The sequence below is a fragment of the Manduca sexta genome, chromosome 26 (genome assembly GCF_014839805.1).
Source record: "Manduca sexta isolate Smith_Timp_Sample1 chromosome 26, JHU_Msex_v1.0, whole genome shotgun sequence".
Taxonomy (NCBI): Eukaryota; Metazoa; Arthropoda; class Insecta; order Lepidoptera; family Sphingidae; genus Manduca; species Manduca sexta.
Window position 1 is genome coordinate 12399032 of NC_051140.1, and position 15647 is coordinate 12414678.

Sequence of the window (15647 nt, forward strand, 5' to 3'; positions counted from 1 at the left end):
CGCCCTTATATCCCATAGCAGCAAGGTCCTCCTCCATATTATTAACAATCGCATAAGGCACTTCCTCGACTGGCAAATCCCCCAAGAGCAGGCTGGCTTTGTCAAAGGCAGGGGCACACGGGAGCAGATACTTAACATCCGCCAAATCATCAAGAAGTCATATGAGTTTAACACCTCCTTCATTATGTGCTTCATTGAGTACAGTAAGGCTTTTGACTGTGTCGACTGGCAGTGCTTATGGAAAATACTCACTGAGCTTGGAGTGCCGGAACATCTAGTGTCGCTTCTTCAGTCATTGTACACTGACAACCAAGGGCTAGTCAAAATTGATAATGCACTCTCGCAGCCCTTCCCATTCAAAAAGGGAGTCAGACAAGGCTGTATTCTCTCTCCTGTACTCTTCAACATTTACGGAGAGTACATTATGAGACAGGTGTGCAGTGACTGGGAGGGCGGGGTATCGATTGGCGGAGCCAAAATTACAAACTTGCGCTATGCGGACGACACTACCCTCTTTGCGACCAGCGAAAAAGAAATGTCTCAATTACTAGACAGATTGGAACGAGTCAGTAAAGAAATGGGGCTTCTTATAAATAGGGCCAAAACCAAAGTAAAGGTGGTGGATCGGAGTAAGACAATCAGTGTAACTGGTATAATGAATTTAGAAGTGGTTGACAACTTTGTATACTTAGGTTCTATTGTGACAAACAACGGGTCATGTGAGCCGGATGTGAGAAGAAGAATTGGCATGGCAAAAAACGCTATGACCCAACTGAAACACATCTGGGCTGACAGGAACATCTCACGTAAGACAAAAAAACAACTAGTCACCACGCTTGTCTTCTCCATCTTCTTGTACGGCGCGGAAACCTGGACCCTCAAAAAAGCTGACCGGCTTCGTATTGACACGTTTGAGATGTGGTGCTGGAGAAAACTGCTCGGCACTCACTGGACGTAGCATAGGACAAACGCATCCATCATCGCGGAATTCAAAGTCCCCTTGAGACTCACTACCATCTGCCTACGGAGAAGTTTCGAATACTTCGGCCACATTGCCAGGAAAAGTGGAGACAATTTTGAAAAATTGCTGCTGACTGGCAAGGTGGCTGGCAAACGACCCCGGGGCAGAAACCCAATGCTTTGGTCTGACCAGTTCCGGTCCACGTTAGACACCACAGTTTGCGAAGCCTTTCGCGCCGCCGAAGATAGGACAAGGTGGCGAAACATAGTCTGAACAAAAGTTCTTCAGCAAGGTCACGACCCTCAGCATTGAGGTTAATCGACGCAAGGAGGAGGAGGAATTCTGTAGGTTAACTAACTCCTCAGGAACTTACAGCAGATATAGCGTATTTGGGCTCTTAATAATTATCTCAATGATTAGTTACATACTTGAAAATGATCGAGGCCCTACAATATAAAAAAATATGTTATTTAAAAAAAACAACAACCCTCAACTAAAAAATATCCTTTAAAAAGTAACAAAAATAAAACGTGTTTGTCCTTTAATTTTATCATAAGAACTAACCTAATAATATTATCACCCAAGGGTCCTAGCGTCAAAGAAGTAAGTTCATCTCAGTCCCGGGTTCCGTCCCTCGGTTAATCTAGGTCGAGGTTCACAATCATTCCCATTATAATTTGAGTAACTATATACATTCTAGTGGTCGCCTAATAGTCGAAATACAGCCGTCCAATTTAATATATCTTTAATACATATTTTTCCACATAAGTTTTATTTTTCTGTACTATGTATGAACTCATGCTAAATCTCACGAACATTATTGCGTGTAATGTGACTAAAAAGCATTACAAAGCTTTTCTTAACGTATTAATATATAGATAAGTTACGATTATCAGGGAATACACAAAAAAAAATCTATATTATCCCATATACAATAAATTGAATTATTAAGCAGGGAGATAATCGGTTACGTTTCTGGAACGCTTTAATGAATACGTTAATGGAGCACCATTATGAAAATAATACTTTACTATGACTTAATAAAGAGAATATAAAAATAAATAAGAATTTTATCTGAAAATGTCATTTCAAATGATACATTTATACGTATAATGTAGGAAACTAAACATAATTAGTCATATAAAGTCGCATTTTATGCACAAGCGAAGATTTACCGGAACAATTTGACTACCTTAAAATTAATAATTCATTGTGGCCTCAGATTTAATTATCTTGAAATAGAAATATCAACAGGTTAAATGGTATCACATTATACAGTGGTAACTTTAAAATGAACTTAAACAAGTTCTTACATAAGAACATGACGTCATAACGAGAAATAACAAATTCCAGGAACAACTTCTTTATTTATTTATCTTATTTCCATAATAAGGTACACTTTGCAGTTCGGTGACACATATTGTCACGAGTAATTTAACAGACTATTATTATCATATAAATTACTGTGACAAGACTAGATTTACTTAGGGATATGGTCTCCCACTGGAACGAATCCGTTTTCGTCGGCCGTATAGTCCACCCTGTATTTGATTCCATTAGGAGCTATGTACTCGTAGAATCCTTTAACTCTCATTCCTTCATTTTGGGCATCGATTTTCTCAATTTTTCCAGATTCTTCGTGAAGGATCGTGTTCTTGGTTTCATATAAGTAATGGTATCCGTCTTCCGGGTCGATTTTGTTGTCGTAACGAATGAGACCATGTTCGTAAACGTAGTTGCCTTCTGTCACTTTGGGGGCAAAAGTAGGAGCTGCAGTGACAATGACTGGAGCAGCGGTAACAACAGGTTTTGGCTTGTTTGCAGAACTGGAAAAGCATTAATTTTATAATAATAACCTTATTTGCATGCTATTAACAAAAAATATATAGGGAATGGGTTTACTGAGACTCACCCAGATCCACCGCTGTTGTCGGGCTTGTATTTGGGAATTTTGTCACGGTTAGGATCGTAGCCGTCACCCAGGCTGCCGGGACCGCCGGGACCGCCAGGACCGCCAGGGCCGCCACGGTCGCTGGAGCCAGTGTAAAAACCGCCCGCCAAACCGCGGTCACCTCGATCGCCACTGTCACATTAAATTATGTTAAGGTTATTGCGTTAATAACTGATATAAATAAAATAATCAAAATCTTTATAGACCACGTAAATTTATAAATGGCAATGATGAAATGTTAATCCGCGAAAAACGTATTCTTCTCCTGTCTATTTATTTTATTTATATGACAAAGAATCTTTTGTGAGGCCAGCAAGACCGCATACAAAGTACTGTATGTAAAAGATGAAATCGGAACGGTGAAAATCTAAAAAAAGATATGAACCAAAAAGACGGTGAGTGGTAAATAAATTGCAAAAATACGAACGGGAATCAGAAAATGAGACAAGAAAAAAATGAGAATGAGAGGGTATAAGGGGTGGTAATCTTTAGAGGAGGACCATGTTCAGCAGTGAACTGGTGTTTTTGATACGCATGCTCCCTATATGTTATTAACACCCAAATTTGTGCGTAAAAGTTAATGACTTTATCGCTTTTAGTTGCGGTATGCGTTTCAAGTACATCATTATCGGCATGTACAAATTCGTCCTCTACTACATAAGCTTTAAGCCTGAATCGAACAGAGACGATTAGAATCTGAACCAAAAAAGCACAAATACCCGTAGTTTCTATTTACATACTACTGGATCTGTTTTTATTTTAATTTAAAAACACATCGCAATACATAAATTGGACTACAAAACGTAAGACATATAATTATTCAATTAAAGATTATAATTAAAGAGCCATCTCAAATTAGTATAAATCATATCCCACAGTTCGTATCTAAACTACCACAAATATATAGCATATTCACACCAGTGCAGATAAACGTGGCAGTCCCGTGCAAGAGCACTCCCAACTACGCACTGCAGCCTAATCTACACCGCGTATGCGTGCCGCATTCATATAAAATGTATGTGTAGTACATTTACATATATTAGGGCTTAGCTGTGCTCTTAGCATTGCTGACGTCCATGGGAAAAATCTTTCCATCAGATGGGCCGTTAGCTTCTCTACCATCGGAGGCGATAAAAAAACCACAAACTTAGATCGGGTCTGTGTGAACAAACCTATAATAATTAGCTGACATCATATTTTGTGATATAAACGGAACTTGGTTTTAAGTTAATAAGAATAAAATATGATGAGTGCCCGTAGCGATTTCACTTCAGGCTAATGAGTTATACCACCAAAACTGTAAATGAAACTACGTTATAGGCCTGCGCTTGTAGCGCAAGGGTTAGGCAGAGACGTAACGACGACGTTAGAGTATAATGTTAATAATTAATAATTAACGTATTAATCTGAAAATTATATTATAATATAGATTTAATAGAATATTATTATATGGTTTTCAGGACCTAAACCAGTTCTTTGTAAAAACGTCGAATTTCACACACATATATCTTCTAATAAACAAATTTGCTCTTATATTTAACTGATTTATATTCTTACTTACGATTGAATTATAAACTTCTATTGTATGTCATCCCTGAGCTATATAGCGAAAAAACTAAATTCTATATTGTTGGTCGTTACTTTTTAATTACTTTACAGGTGAAGTTTAAGGTTTTGTTTTATTAATTTATAAAAACGCAGCTAGTTCTCAGAATACACGCATCTTTAGTATTTACATGCAACAGAGGTAATAACAATTTAACTTGACTCATAGCCAAATTATTTGACACATAGACTTATATTATTCTCAGAAAACCGTATAAGGAGAGGGATAAATGAAAATGCGGGTCACCGAATGATAAGCAATCACCAGCGCTAATAACGATGTCTAGTCCCAAAGAAGCTATAAAGAATAGCTTGACGTCACTTCAGGTAAAGCGGGTTCTTTTCTTGTAGTTTCCTAGACATACAAAGGCATAAAAGGGCTTCATAACATGTGAATTATCAGAACATTCATCCCAAAACCAACCAACGCCTAGCCATGTCTCATGCGAGTGCAGCGTTAGCATGCTCCTGATTAAATATTTATAGCACATATGACCAATCTTAGGCGATGCGTAATACTGTCAACTTTGCTAGACAAACGACATAAAATTGCGGCAAAATATTATCAATATATCGATCTAATTTTTTATTTTCTTTAAAAGTACACTCTACGGACATGCTTTAGCGTGTTACAGTATAAGGTTATAAGAAGTCGTAGACTCTAATGCTTATTGAAGGTTATCCACTTATATTATAGCGTAGCTCTAAAAAGTAAATAGTATTCAACAATTAAGCCACAGACTAATTTGGTATTAAATAAAATCATTATATGAATTACACTTTTCAATATTTCGAAGCAATGCTACCTAAGTCTCTACGCTATATTTTTGCTATAGCTTTTTTGAAAGGTAAATATAATTTATGCAATGATTAATTAATTTAATTATATTTCGAGCACTTTGAGAATATTACCTTAAGGAAATATACATAATTAAGCACAGCGGACTCGTGGGATATTAAAACTACCTAATTAATTAATAATATTGAAGTGGATACCTGCTTTTATTATGTATCCAAAAAGAGAGACACACGACAGTATGGACGTTAAAATGCGCGAAATGAAGTGTCAACAGGAAGCCGAATGTTATATTTACAAGAACTTACTTTATTTTAGTTGCCTCCATAACTGAAAACCTTATTTGATCTACACATAATATGATGAACTTGAAGAAATAACACTAGTTACAAAAAATATACATACCTACTACTTAAATACTAATATAAATAAATTAAATTACATATTGAAATATTTAAGTATAAAAATAAATAATATATATAAAACATTGGCAGCATATATCTGCTGGACATAGGCTTCTCCTAAAGATTTTTCTATACGGACCTGTCAAAAGCTGCCTGCACCTACCATGTCCCTACTACATATATTAAGACTTAATAAATATCGTAACAGCGCTTGCCAGACAATGCAAGCAGTGGACTTCGTATGGCTGATGATGACGACATATTTGTAATAGTTTTCGGTGCACAAACGCATCGAAATTTTCTACTTATACTCAAAGAATAAATTCGTTACATAAAAACATGCCATTTCGCACAATTGATTACTAAACAACATAACAAATTTTCTAAAACTGACGAAGAGTATCGTGCCAGACAATATCTATGATTTAAATTAGTTTAAAATAACTTGGTATCCATTTAGATCTTACTTCTTTATCAGTCCAACCGTTAACAGAATATATTTTTAAATCTTTTGCTGCGAACATTGGACTTTTTCCCACATTTATGTTTTTTGTTGGGATTATACTATCACTGTATGCTTTAATCAAAGATATAAAATATAAATGTATATAACTATAATATTCTTTAAATGAATGCCTATAAGGCTGCTAGTCGCTTCAGAGACATTGAAGATAATTTAAAAGTGGGTAGATGGTATAAGGAGATAATTTCATCATAAACTTCATTATAATACACCTAAATATGCATTATTATGACCATGTCCATATTCAACATGACTAGAATATTGTAAATGCCATCCCATCGCTATTTTAAATTGCGTTTCATATTATTCGTACAACGAAGTTATTAGTTGTACGTATACTATGTCGCAGTTAGGGGAATAAAAAAAAAACAGTATAAAAATATGATTACCTATTAACTACTTTCGCCGATCTAAATCCATATTCAAAACAATTTTATAAATAACGAGAGATTGTTATGTTGTATCGTACTAAATATTAAATTGCATGAGGAAATAACACTAAAATACTTTGAAGGAAAGTTAATTGACTATATTTATGTAAAGATACGATAAGGATCTAAGGAAATTTAACTTTTATACGACAGTTACACTTACCATCCAGCAATACATTTAATGAATCACGCTATGACAAGTCACTGCACTTATGAATAAAAAGGTAATAATAGTCAAAATTCAATTCAATTCAAGCATCAATGGAGATTAATTATATTTAGCACGGGCTTTTGCACGCGGATTCGCCGTGAAAGGGTTTTCCCGGGATAAACAATAGCCTTCCTTCCCAAGGTCTCATGCTATCTCTATACCATTTCTTCGAAATTCGTTAAGCAGGTTTTGAGTTATCCGCGTTAAAACACAGAGGCAGACATGGTGAGGAACTTTGTTTTATAACGTATGAGAATTGATAGCATTGAATTTAAGGGTAAAACATGAAAAATCTCGGAAAAAACAAAACTCATTGCAATACATAAGCACCCTAAAAAAGTGCCGTGTGGATTGGGACCACCTAAATAATTTTACCACTGTATCAGATGCCTCTTTAAAATGGCGATTAAATGAGGCTTTGTGGAGGTCGTGGGTGAACAAGGGAGGGCTGCTAGCTCATGTATTCCAATGAGGCGACCCCGAAAAAGAAGACAACTCCAGTACTTGGCTCTCCGTTGACTTAGACATCAAGTCTTTCGGAATTTGAAAGCTCCTTTAGCCCCTTACTAAATGACAAGGGCTGCAAAGTGGCATCGCGCAGATAGGGCGCTACGCACCTATCTTTGTGCATCAGGTTATCAGGCTGTGGGGACGATATAGTGTCAAAAACTCAGTTTAATGGTCGCTCGGACGTTGCTGTACTTCTGAATGTAGATATTGAGTCGTAAAACCGATGAAACCTACATAACCGTTTCACTCATCCTTCCAACGGTGGAACAGTTAACACGTTTTTTCCCAGCCATAAATAAAATGAAACGTACCTTTAAAACAAATATTTTACCGACAATGATCCTGTGAGAAATTTAATAAATTGGAATTTAGTCCTTTATATTTTCAAGGCTAAGAGGAATGAAAGTAACCAGATCATAATTTTAGAAGAATAGGTCAACATTGAAATAAACAAGTTTTAGAATGGATTCAGTGTGTTGATTTAAAAGCGGTCGGTCAGCTTTGTCGTTAGCGGATGTCCCACACTATGCAAATACAAAATGCATATGCATGCAATGACGACTTGCAGAAGGCATTTTACAAATTGGGCGAGGTAGAAGGAAAAACGAAATTAATACTGCATTTTTAAATTAACTTAATGAAGCGGCTCTTTTTTAATAAACTAAGGCTACTGAAAGTTGGGCAGAGCACTATCCATGTATTAAGCCAGTTTTGTTTCCGTCGTAATATGTGATCTTGGTTCTTCCGGAGAGAAAAATTTAAAGAATTGCCTGAATTAGTCTAAAAATAACACTTTTATATATTCCCATGCAAAAGTTTCGTAATAATACTTAAAAGTCAATTGGAACTTTAATACCATTCCATAAAGTTTAAGTTTTAGTGGAGGGGTTCCGGGAACGCAAAACAATTGAATGACGTTACTATCGTATAAATATTGTCAATATGTCGACTGTTAGGCAATACGAAGTTCGCCGGGTCAGCTAGTTATTGATAATTACTGAAATTTTATTAGCACAAGGAGGTAAATGTACAATCTTACAATCTTACAATCCCAGTTACTTACTTGTATTTACCAGAGTCGTCAGGGATATACTTTCCCTGGCTGTTGTACTTGTCGGGATCATAGCGGCCGGGGTCGTAACGGCCAGTGTCGTAACGGCCAGGCTCATAATCACCGGGGTTGTAACGGCCGTCTTTAAACCAGGCGGATCCGTATCCTCCCGGTGGTTTTGTGGTTTCATAATCAGGTGCAACTGGATTGTACCTGGTATAACAATAAATAAATTGTTATGACATTGTTTTGCTATCAGTTTTGTGTAATCAAATCAACATATTGCCGTCCAGTGCTGAACGGAGGCCTCTATAAGTGAGTGTTAACCATCTTCTTGCGCAGCCCGCATCAATGTTATAACGTAACATGAATGGAAACATTTGACTGGGTTCACTTTTTTCTCCATTTTCACTATATTTAAAATTTATTATATCAAAATTATATTCTCTTGTAATTCTGATAAAAACTTTTTCTGATACTTATAGCGATTCTACTACGTCCTTTAGTAAGACAGCATTTCGTCTTCATAACAAAAATATAACTTTGCTATTATTATCCTTCACAAATCTAATACAAGGTAATAAATGAATGTTACTAATTAGGACGTACCTTATTAAGTTTGGTAACTTTCAAATCGATCATAATAAACGGTTTTTACTAATTAAATCAAAAACCGTTTATTATGATTGATTTGAACGTTATTAGCTATTGCCATGTAACAAAAGGAAGACATGATTTAACGAGCTTTGTCGTGCACAGTTTTTACATTTAATCGTCTGCCACGAGAAAGTATTGATAAAATCATTTATGTTTAGTTTAAAACTGTTATGCAAATTGTTTGTATTTCGATTTTGTCACTCCGCCATCATTAAATGAAGTATAACGTGTAGGTTAATCTTTTTATGAGACAAATAAAACATTTCTATTATTCCAAAGCGATTTTGTCTCACATTAAAACTGCAAGTTAAATATAAACTACTGTATTTATAAAAATATTGCCTAATGAAATGATCTATGTGGTATTCATTAATAACATGATATATATATATATTTTATAATTCTTATCAACATAAATTGGCTATTATCGGTGTGACAGTTAGCCTTTGTATCTATATTTAATTCAGGCCAAAATGGAATAAGAATTTTCGACAATAACTTGAAGACCTACTGAAGCAAAATTGAATGTATAACTATTTTAAATAGGAATGAATCAATTGATTTATAAAATATACACTATATATTACTTCATTCAGTATAAATTAAGATTTTTTACAAAAAAATAATATTCTGTGGAAAAAAGGAACACTATTTTTACGGATACTTATCAAAAACATCATAAAAGACTAAAGTATAGGTATTTACCTTGCGGGTTCGGCCGCGAGGGCCACCCCTACTGTAACACATAGCGCCTGAAACAAATTATATATATTATTGACACTGCTTATACTTATTCTTAGAAAAATAATACGTGGCTGTAAAATAATGCAAAAGCTATCTGACTAAAAAAACAACTGACATTTTATTATTCACTATACTAAATATATGACAACAAATACGCCGCGTAGCTCAAAATATCAATATTGTTTTTACATTTAATAATTCACGATATTATTAACTTCACAAGTAAACAAAAAGTCTAACAAAAAACGTTACACAATCACAAAGATATGTTTGAATGTATTCGCGTTAAAAAAATTATCGTTGCACTGACAAGCCATAATTTTTAATTATTTTACTATCCGAAGCACTGCAGCAGCGCGCACTGAACAACATTTGCGACTTACCAAAAAGACGCGCATTTCTGTTCTCATCAAGCAAACTTAACTACCTGAATGTGGTCTACAGAAGACCTGGCCTATTTATACCTTTCTTTATCTAATTGTGTTATGTCCGTCAGTCCGGTTCATCTCATATTTTATAATGTGTTGTTTAATGCTAATTCAGCGGTGCACCGCTTCTCAACCTCGCAGACGTTTTGCATAATATTTTTCTGGTGACGAAAATGAAGAGTGATCTTTATTTTAATACGAAATATTACATATTTTTATTTAAGAAAGGAAAAGGGGATCTTTGGGCCTGGATATAATAAGGTGAGGTTTGGTTAAACAAAGGACGTTTTTATTAAAAAAAAATATATAATCTGGAAAATAAAAAATACAAATATTATATTACGTAATATCCGTTAAATTGTAATCGATTATTAGACAGATCCATTCACCAGATGGAACCACCATTTTAATTCACTGATAAAATATTTAAATCCGTGCGGATAACTCACATTGACAGGTACAGATTTCTACTGAGAATAATAATAGTTTTAGTTATTAGTCTAAAGATCTCTTACTGTTATGCTGACGAGCAACTCGCGATGTCAATTCATTCTCTGTCATTCTCTTTTTGTATTGTATAGTGCTTTTGCGTTTTGTTTGTGTGTCCAAGTTATATAATACTTATATACTCGTTTACTACTTTTTATCTACAGATTTCCAACCTTTTAAGATCTTTGCTACTGTAGCGGACACGGAGAATCTAGTATACATGTCGTACTACTAATACATGATATGAAGCATCATATTTTGTTGGGCTTCGAGTCGCCCTTGCAGAGTAAGTGTTAAAAGTAATAAACCAGGTTTTCCGTTGAATAGGAACTTATATTTTCAATAGAGTGAACACATTAGACAACCGTATTAGACTAGCACACATTGCTTAGTAACAGTACATTGTTATTTCATTCCAAATACAATAATTCAAAAGATACATACTGTTACACGGCCAGTTTACATAACATTATTAAAAAGGCTTTGTATTTGGCTATGCAAACCTCAACACGCCCCCTCAAATACAAAGTCTTCAATTAAAATTAAATGAAACAAATAAATAAATCCTGCAAGTATAAAAATCTTAACAAGACTTAAGACCTATACCGTCTATACATTTATAATGTTTAATGCTAGGCAGCGGTTTTGTTAATACATCTGCTATCATATCGGTAGTGGCTACATGTCCCAAACTTATACTTTTATTATCTTTTAGAACCCTCCTAACAAAATGATATTTAATATCGATGTGTTTGCTCCTAGCATGAAACACAGGATCTTGGGCAAGGAAAATCGCAGATCTACTATCGGCATTAAGGGATATGGACGCATACCTTTCAAGCCCCAATTCGTTGAGTAAACTTTGTAGGTACAATCCTTCCTTAACAGCTTCCGCAAGACTGACATACTCCGCCTCGCAGCTGGATGTAGCAACAGTTCGTTGTTTACGCGACATCCACGTGATGCCAGCACCAGCTAAAGTAAAAACATATCCCGAAAATGACCGTCTGTCTATAGAACAACTCCCCAATCTGCATCGCAGTATCCTTTCACGAACTCACCAGTTTTCTTATACACCAGTCCGTAGTTTATTGTTCCTTTCAAATAGCGTAAAATGCGTTTTTGCCGCTTTCCAGTCTTCTTGCTTAGGATTGTTACAGAATTGTGCCAGTTTTACCACAGAATTTGTGATATCAGGCCTCGTTGCAACACTTAGGTACATCAATGAGCCTATCAATTCTCGATATGGCCAATTCTTAGCCTTTTCATCATCACATCGTTCTATTTTACTACCATTACTAATTTCCATAGGTGTTTTAATATTATTCGCATCTTGCATATTATATTTTGTTAATAATTGTTTACAATATTCTTCTTGCGACAATGTAATGACGTTGTCAGTTCGTCGGATGTCAATTCCTAAAAATATTTTGCTTGACCATAATCTTTTAATTCAAACTCCTTCCTTAGTTCATTTTTAACACGAGTTATGCGCTCTTCTTTTTCCGACGCTATAAGAATATCATCTGTAAACACAAGTACAAATAAATGTTCGTTACCTTGTTTTCTAAAATATAAACAGGGTTCATTTAGACTTTGTGTTAAACCCATTTCCTTTAACTTCTTATCGAGTCTTATATTCCATTGCCGACCAGCTTGTTTTAATCCGTATAAGGATTTTTAGCAAGCATACGTCGCCACCAGTGTTCAAACTTTCAAGCATTTCTTTAGCTCGTTTAATTACAAAAGGTTTCTCGCCCTCATTGTATATCAGTTTCATTAACGATTCCTTCAACAATTTTGGAACTTGCATATAAATTTCTTCGTCTAGATATCCATTTAAGTAAGCCGTATTAATGTCTACCTGATGAATCTCAAGATTCATCTCAACAGATAAAGCCATCAATAGTCTAATGGTATCCAACCTTGCTACGGGCGCAAACGTTTTATCGTAATCAACTCCGAATCGTTGACTGAATCCTTGAGCAACTAGTCTTGCCTTTTTCACAGTTGATTTATCCACATTTGTCTTGGTTGTCAAAACGTATCGACAGCCAACAATATTTCTATTTGACGGTCTACTAACGACATCCCAGGTGTCTTTTTGTATCAGACTCCTTATTTCAGATAGAATCGCGTCTTTCCAAGCTGACCGTTCATCTCCCTTGAAGAGCCCTCTTTTAGCGATATTTCCACAGAACCTGCAAAATCCATGCAGTCTCCAAAAGCCTCTTCAGCTTCATTTTCTATTGACTGTTCTGGTTCTTCTACATGTATTGGCTCCGTTTCCACAATACTTTCCGGCTGTTCTATTTGCACCGATTGATAAACTTTTCTGGGACGGCCTACTCGGCCAGTACGTAGCACTTTGGATCTCCCGGGACCTCTGTTCAGTACTACACCTCTTGTTTGAGTATCACATTCAAGCGTTTTCGAGCTTATACCTATTTCTTCTGGATCTCCTTCCTCAATTGACTCTAGTCTTTCGGTGACCATTTCCGGTTCCATAGATATTCTTGTTTCGGGCATTGCAAAGATTTCCGTACTTTCTTTTGCCTCAGACTTTCGATCAAATAGAATATCAATGAATTTCTTGTCATTATAGTCCATATTTTTAATATCATTAGTGATATTTGATCCATCTTGTAGCATTTCATTTTCAATTTCTTCAGTCTCATAGAATTTTATATCTCTAGAAATCATGAACTTTCTCTGTTCCGGTATCCACACCCTAAATCCTTTTGATGTCTTAGAATACCCTACAAACATTCCTCATATTCCGCGAGAAGCGAACTTATCCTTACTTGGATTCTTATCAAGTACATATAATTTTGCACCAAACTTACGTAGATAATGAATTTTGACTGGTTTGTTTAACCACTTTTCATAAGGGATTTCACCACCTAAACTCCTAGTGGGGCAGCGGTTCCTTATGTAACATGCTGTATCTACGGCTTCAGCCCAAAAGCTCATAGGTAACTTGCAATCGAGAAGCATGCATCTAGCCATCTCGACCAGCGTTCGGTTCAACCTTTCAGCAACTCCATTTTGCTGTGGTGTCCGAGCTACAGTTAATCTCCTCATGATTCCTTCTGATTGTAGAAACTCTTCAAATTCGGCGTTACAGTATTCACCGCCGTTATCGGATTGAAAATATTTAATCTTCGATCCTGTTAAATTTTCAATATAACTCTTGTACAGTTTGAATGCATCTAGAGCTTTATTTTTAGATTTCAGAATATATATCTCGCACCAGCGGGTACTATCGTCGATAAAAGTTATAAAATATTTACCACCCGTCTTTGATTCACATCTCATTGGGCCTACAATGTCAGAGTAAACGATTCGCAATTTTTCGTTGCATGAACCATTAGATTCACCAAATGGTAATGCAGACATTTTACCTTTAGCACAAATCCCGCAGTTACGTATCATGCCAATGTCGTCTACATTCACATTTTCACCTAATTTTCCTAATAGTTTGACAACATCCTTTCCATTCAGATGTCCCAAACGTTTATGCCAAGATTGTAGATTTACATTGCGCTCAATTATGGCATTAGCAGCTTCAAATTCTTCAAGACAATATAAGTTACCCTGACGGTATGCCGTCAACTTAACTTGACCCATTTTATCAATTACCCACGCTAAGTCGCGAGTGAATTTGACATCGTAACCATTATCAGTAATTTTGGCTACAGACACCAAATTGGTTCTTAAATCCGGAACATAGAGTGTGTCCTTAAACTCGATTGTGCCTACGGAATTGTCACTTAATGCCGATAGTCTAACTACGCCCTTACCTCGGACTTCGGCGCTCAAATTAGTAGCTAGCTTCAATTTACCTCTGCTTTCTAGTAAGTTACCACCAAATTTGTGTACATCATTGCATAAGTGGGACGTGCAACCAGAGTCCAATACCCATCGCTGCTTTTGAGAATCAACAACATTACATTCATCTAAATCTGAAACATTTAAAGATGTTAGTTCCTCATCTACATTATAACTAAAATGTTGTGGTTTTGATTGACATTCCGAAGCTTTATGCCCTGGACGATTACAACGATAACAGCACAATACTCTCCTTTCATTTTCCTTTGTTTTATATTTTATAGACGTATTTGTTATGTTACTCCTTTCATTCGATCTGCCACTTGTGGTCGGCTTAACAGACTTTACACTTCTTTTATTCCTTTGAGTATACATAACGCTGTCCTGTATCTGATGATTTGTACTTCTACATATTCCTCCAGAATCTTGACTTTGAGTATCTCGGGCTTTGGTAGCTCATCTCTAGTCTCAATCGCACAACGAAAATTATCGAAACTTGCTGGTAAACTATATAATAAAATAATAGCCAACAAATCGTCATGGATTTTGACATCCATACCATCTAGTTTATCTACTGCATCGAAAAATTTGCCCATTTCTTCTCGGATATCTCCCGAATCACTCATCTTATGAGTTAACCGACTCTAGTCGTAACCATACTTCTCTAGAAGTATTGCAACCTCGAATATGTCGCAATTCTGATGCGCTTATCGCAAGAATGATGTCTGCCTTCGCTCTTGCATCTTCGGCCTCCCATTTAAATAAGTCAGCCTCATCAGTGGGCTTTGTTAGCTTACCGCTTACGAATTTCCATCCGTCACTCTTTATCAAAATAGCTTCAACCTGAATTCGCCAACTCTCATAATTGTCCTTGTTTAAGGGCTCGATGCGGATTGCCGAGACATTATTCATTTTTATTTTACTTGAATAATTCGTATGACACTAGAAATGTCAGACAAAATTTTCACTCCCTAGTTACTGGTTTTCTGGGTGAACAGGGCCCATAACCATTGTTGGGCTTCGAGTCGCCCTTGCAGAGTAAGTGTTAAAAGTAA

At 35.9% G+C, this 15647-nt stretch overlaps 1 protein-coding gene across 1 annotated transcript; it reads right to left on the reverse strand.

Annotated features, from left to right (window-relative positions):
• Window positions 1–2167: 2167 nt before the first annotated feature.
• On the reverse strand, window positions 2168–10331 carry LOC115444668 (larval cuticle protein LCP-30). Its single transcript, XM_030170536.2, has 5 exons — window positions 10228–10331; window positions 9806–9852; window positions 8456–8656; window positions 2874–3044; window positions 2168–2787 (listed from the first exon to the last, which is right to left on the reverse strand). The coding sequence occupies exons 1-5, from the start codon at window positions 10252–10254 to the stop codon at window positions 2442–2444; spliced, it is 792 nt and encodes a 263-aa protein (XP_030026396.1). The 5' UTR covers window positions 10255–10331; the 3' UTR covers window positions 2168–2441.
• Window positions 10332–15647: the final 5316 nt, after the last annotated feature.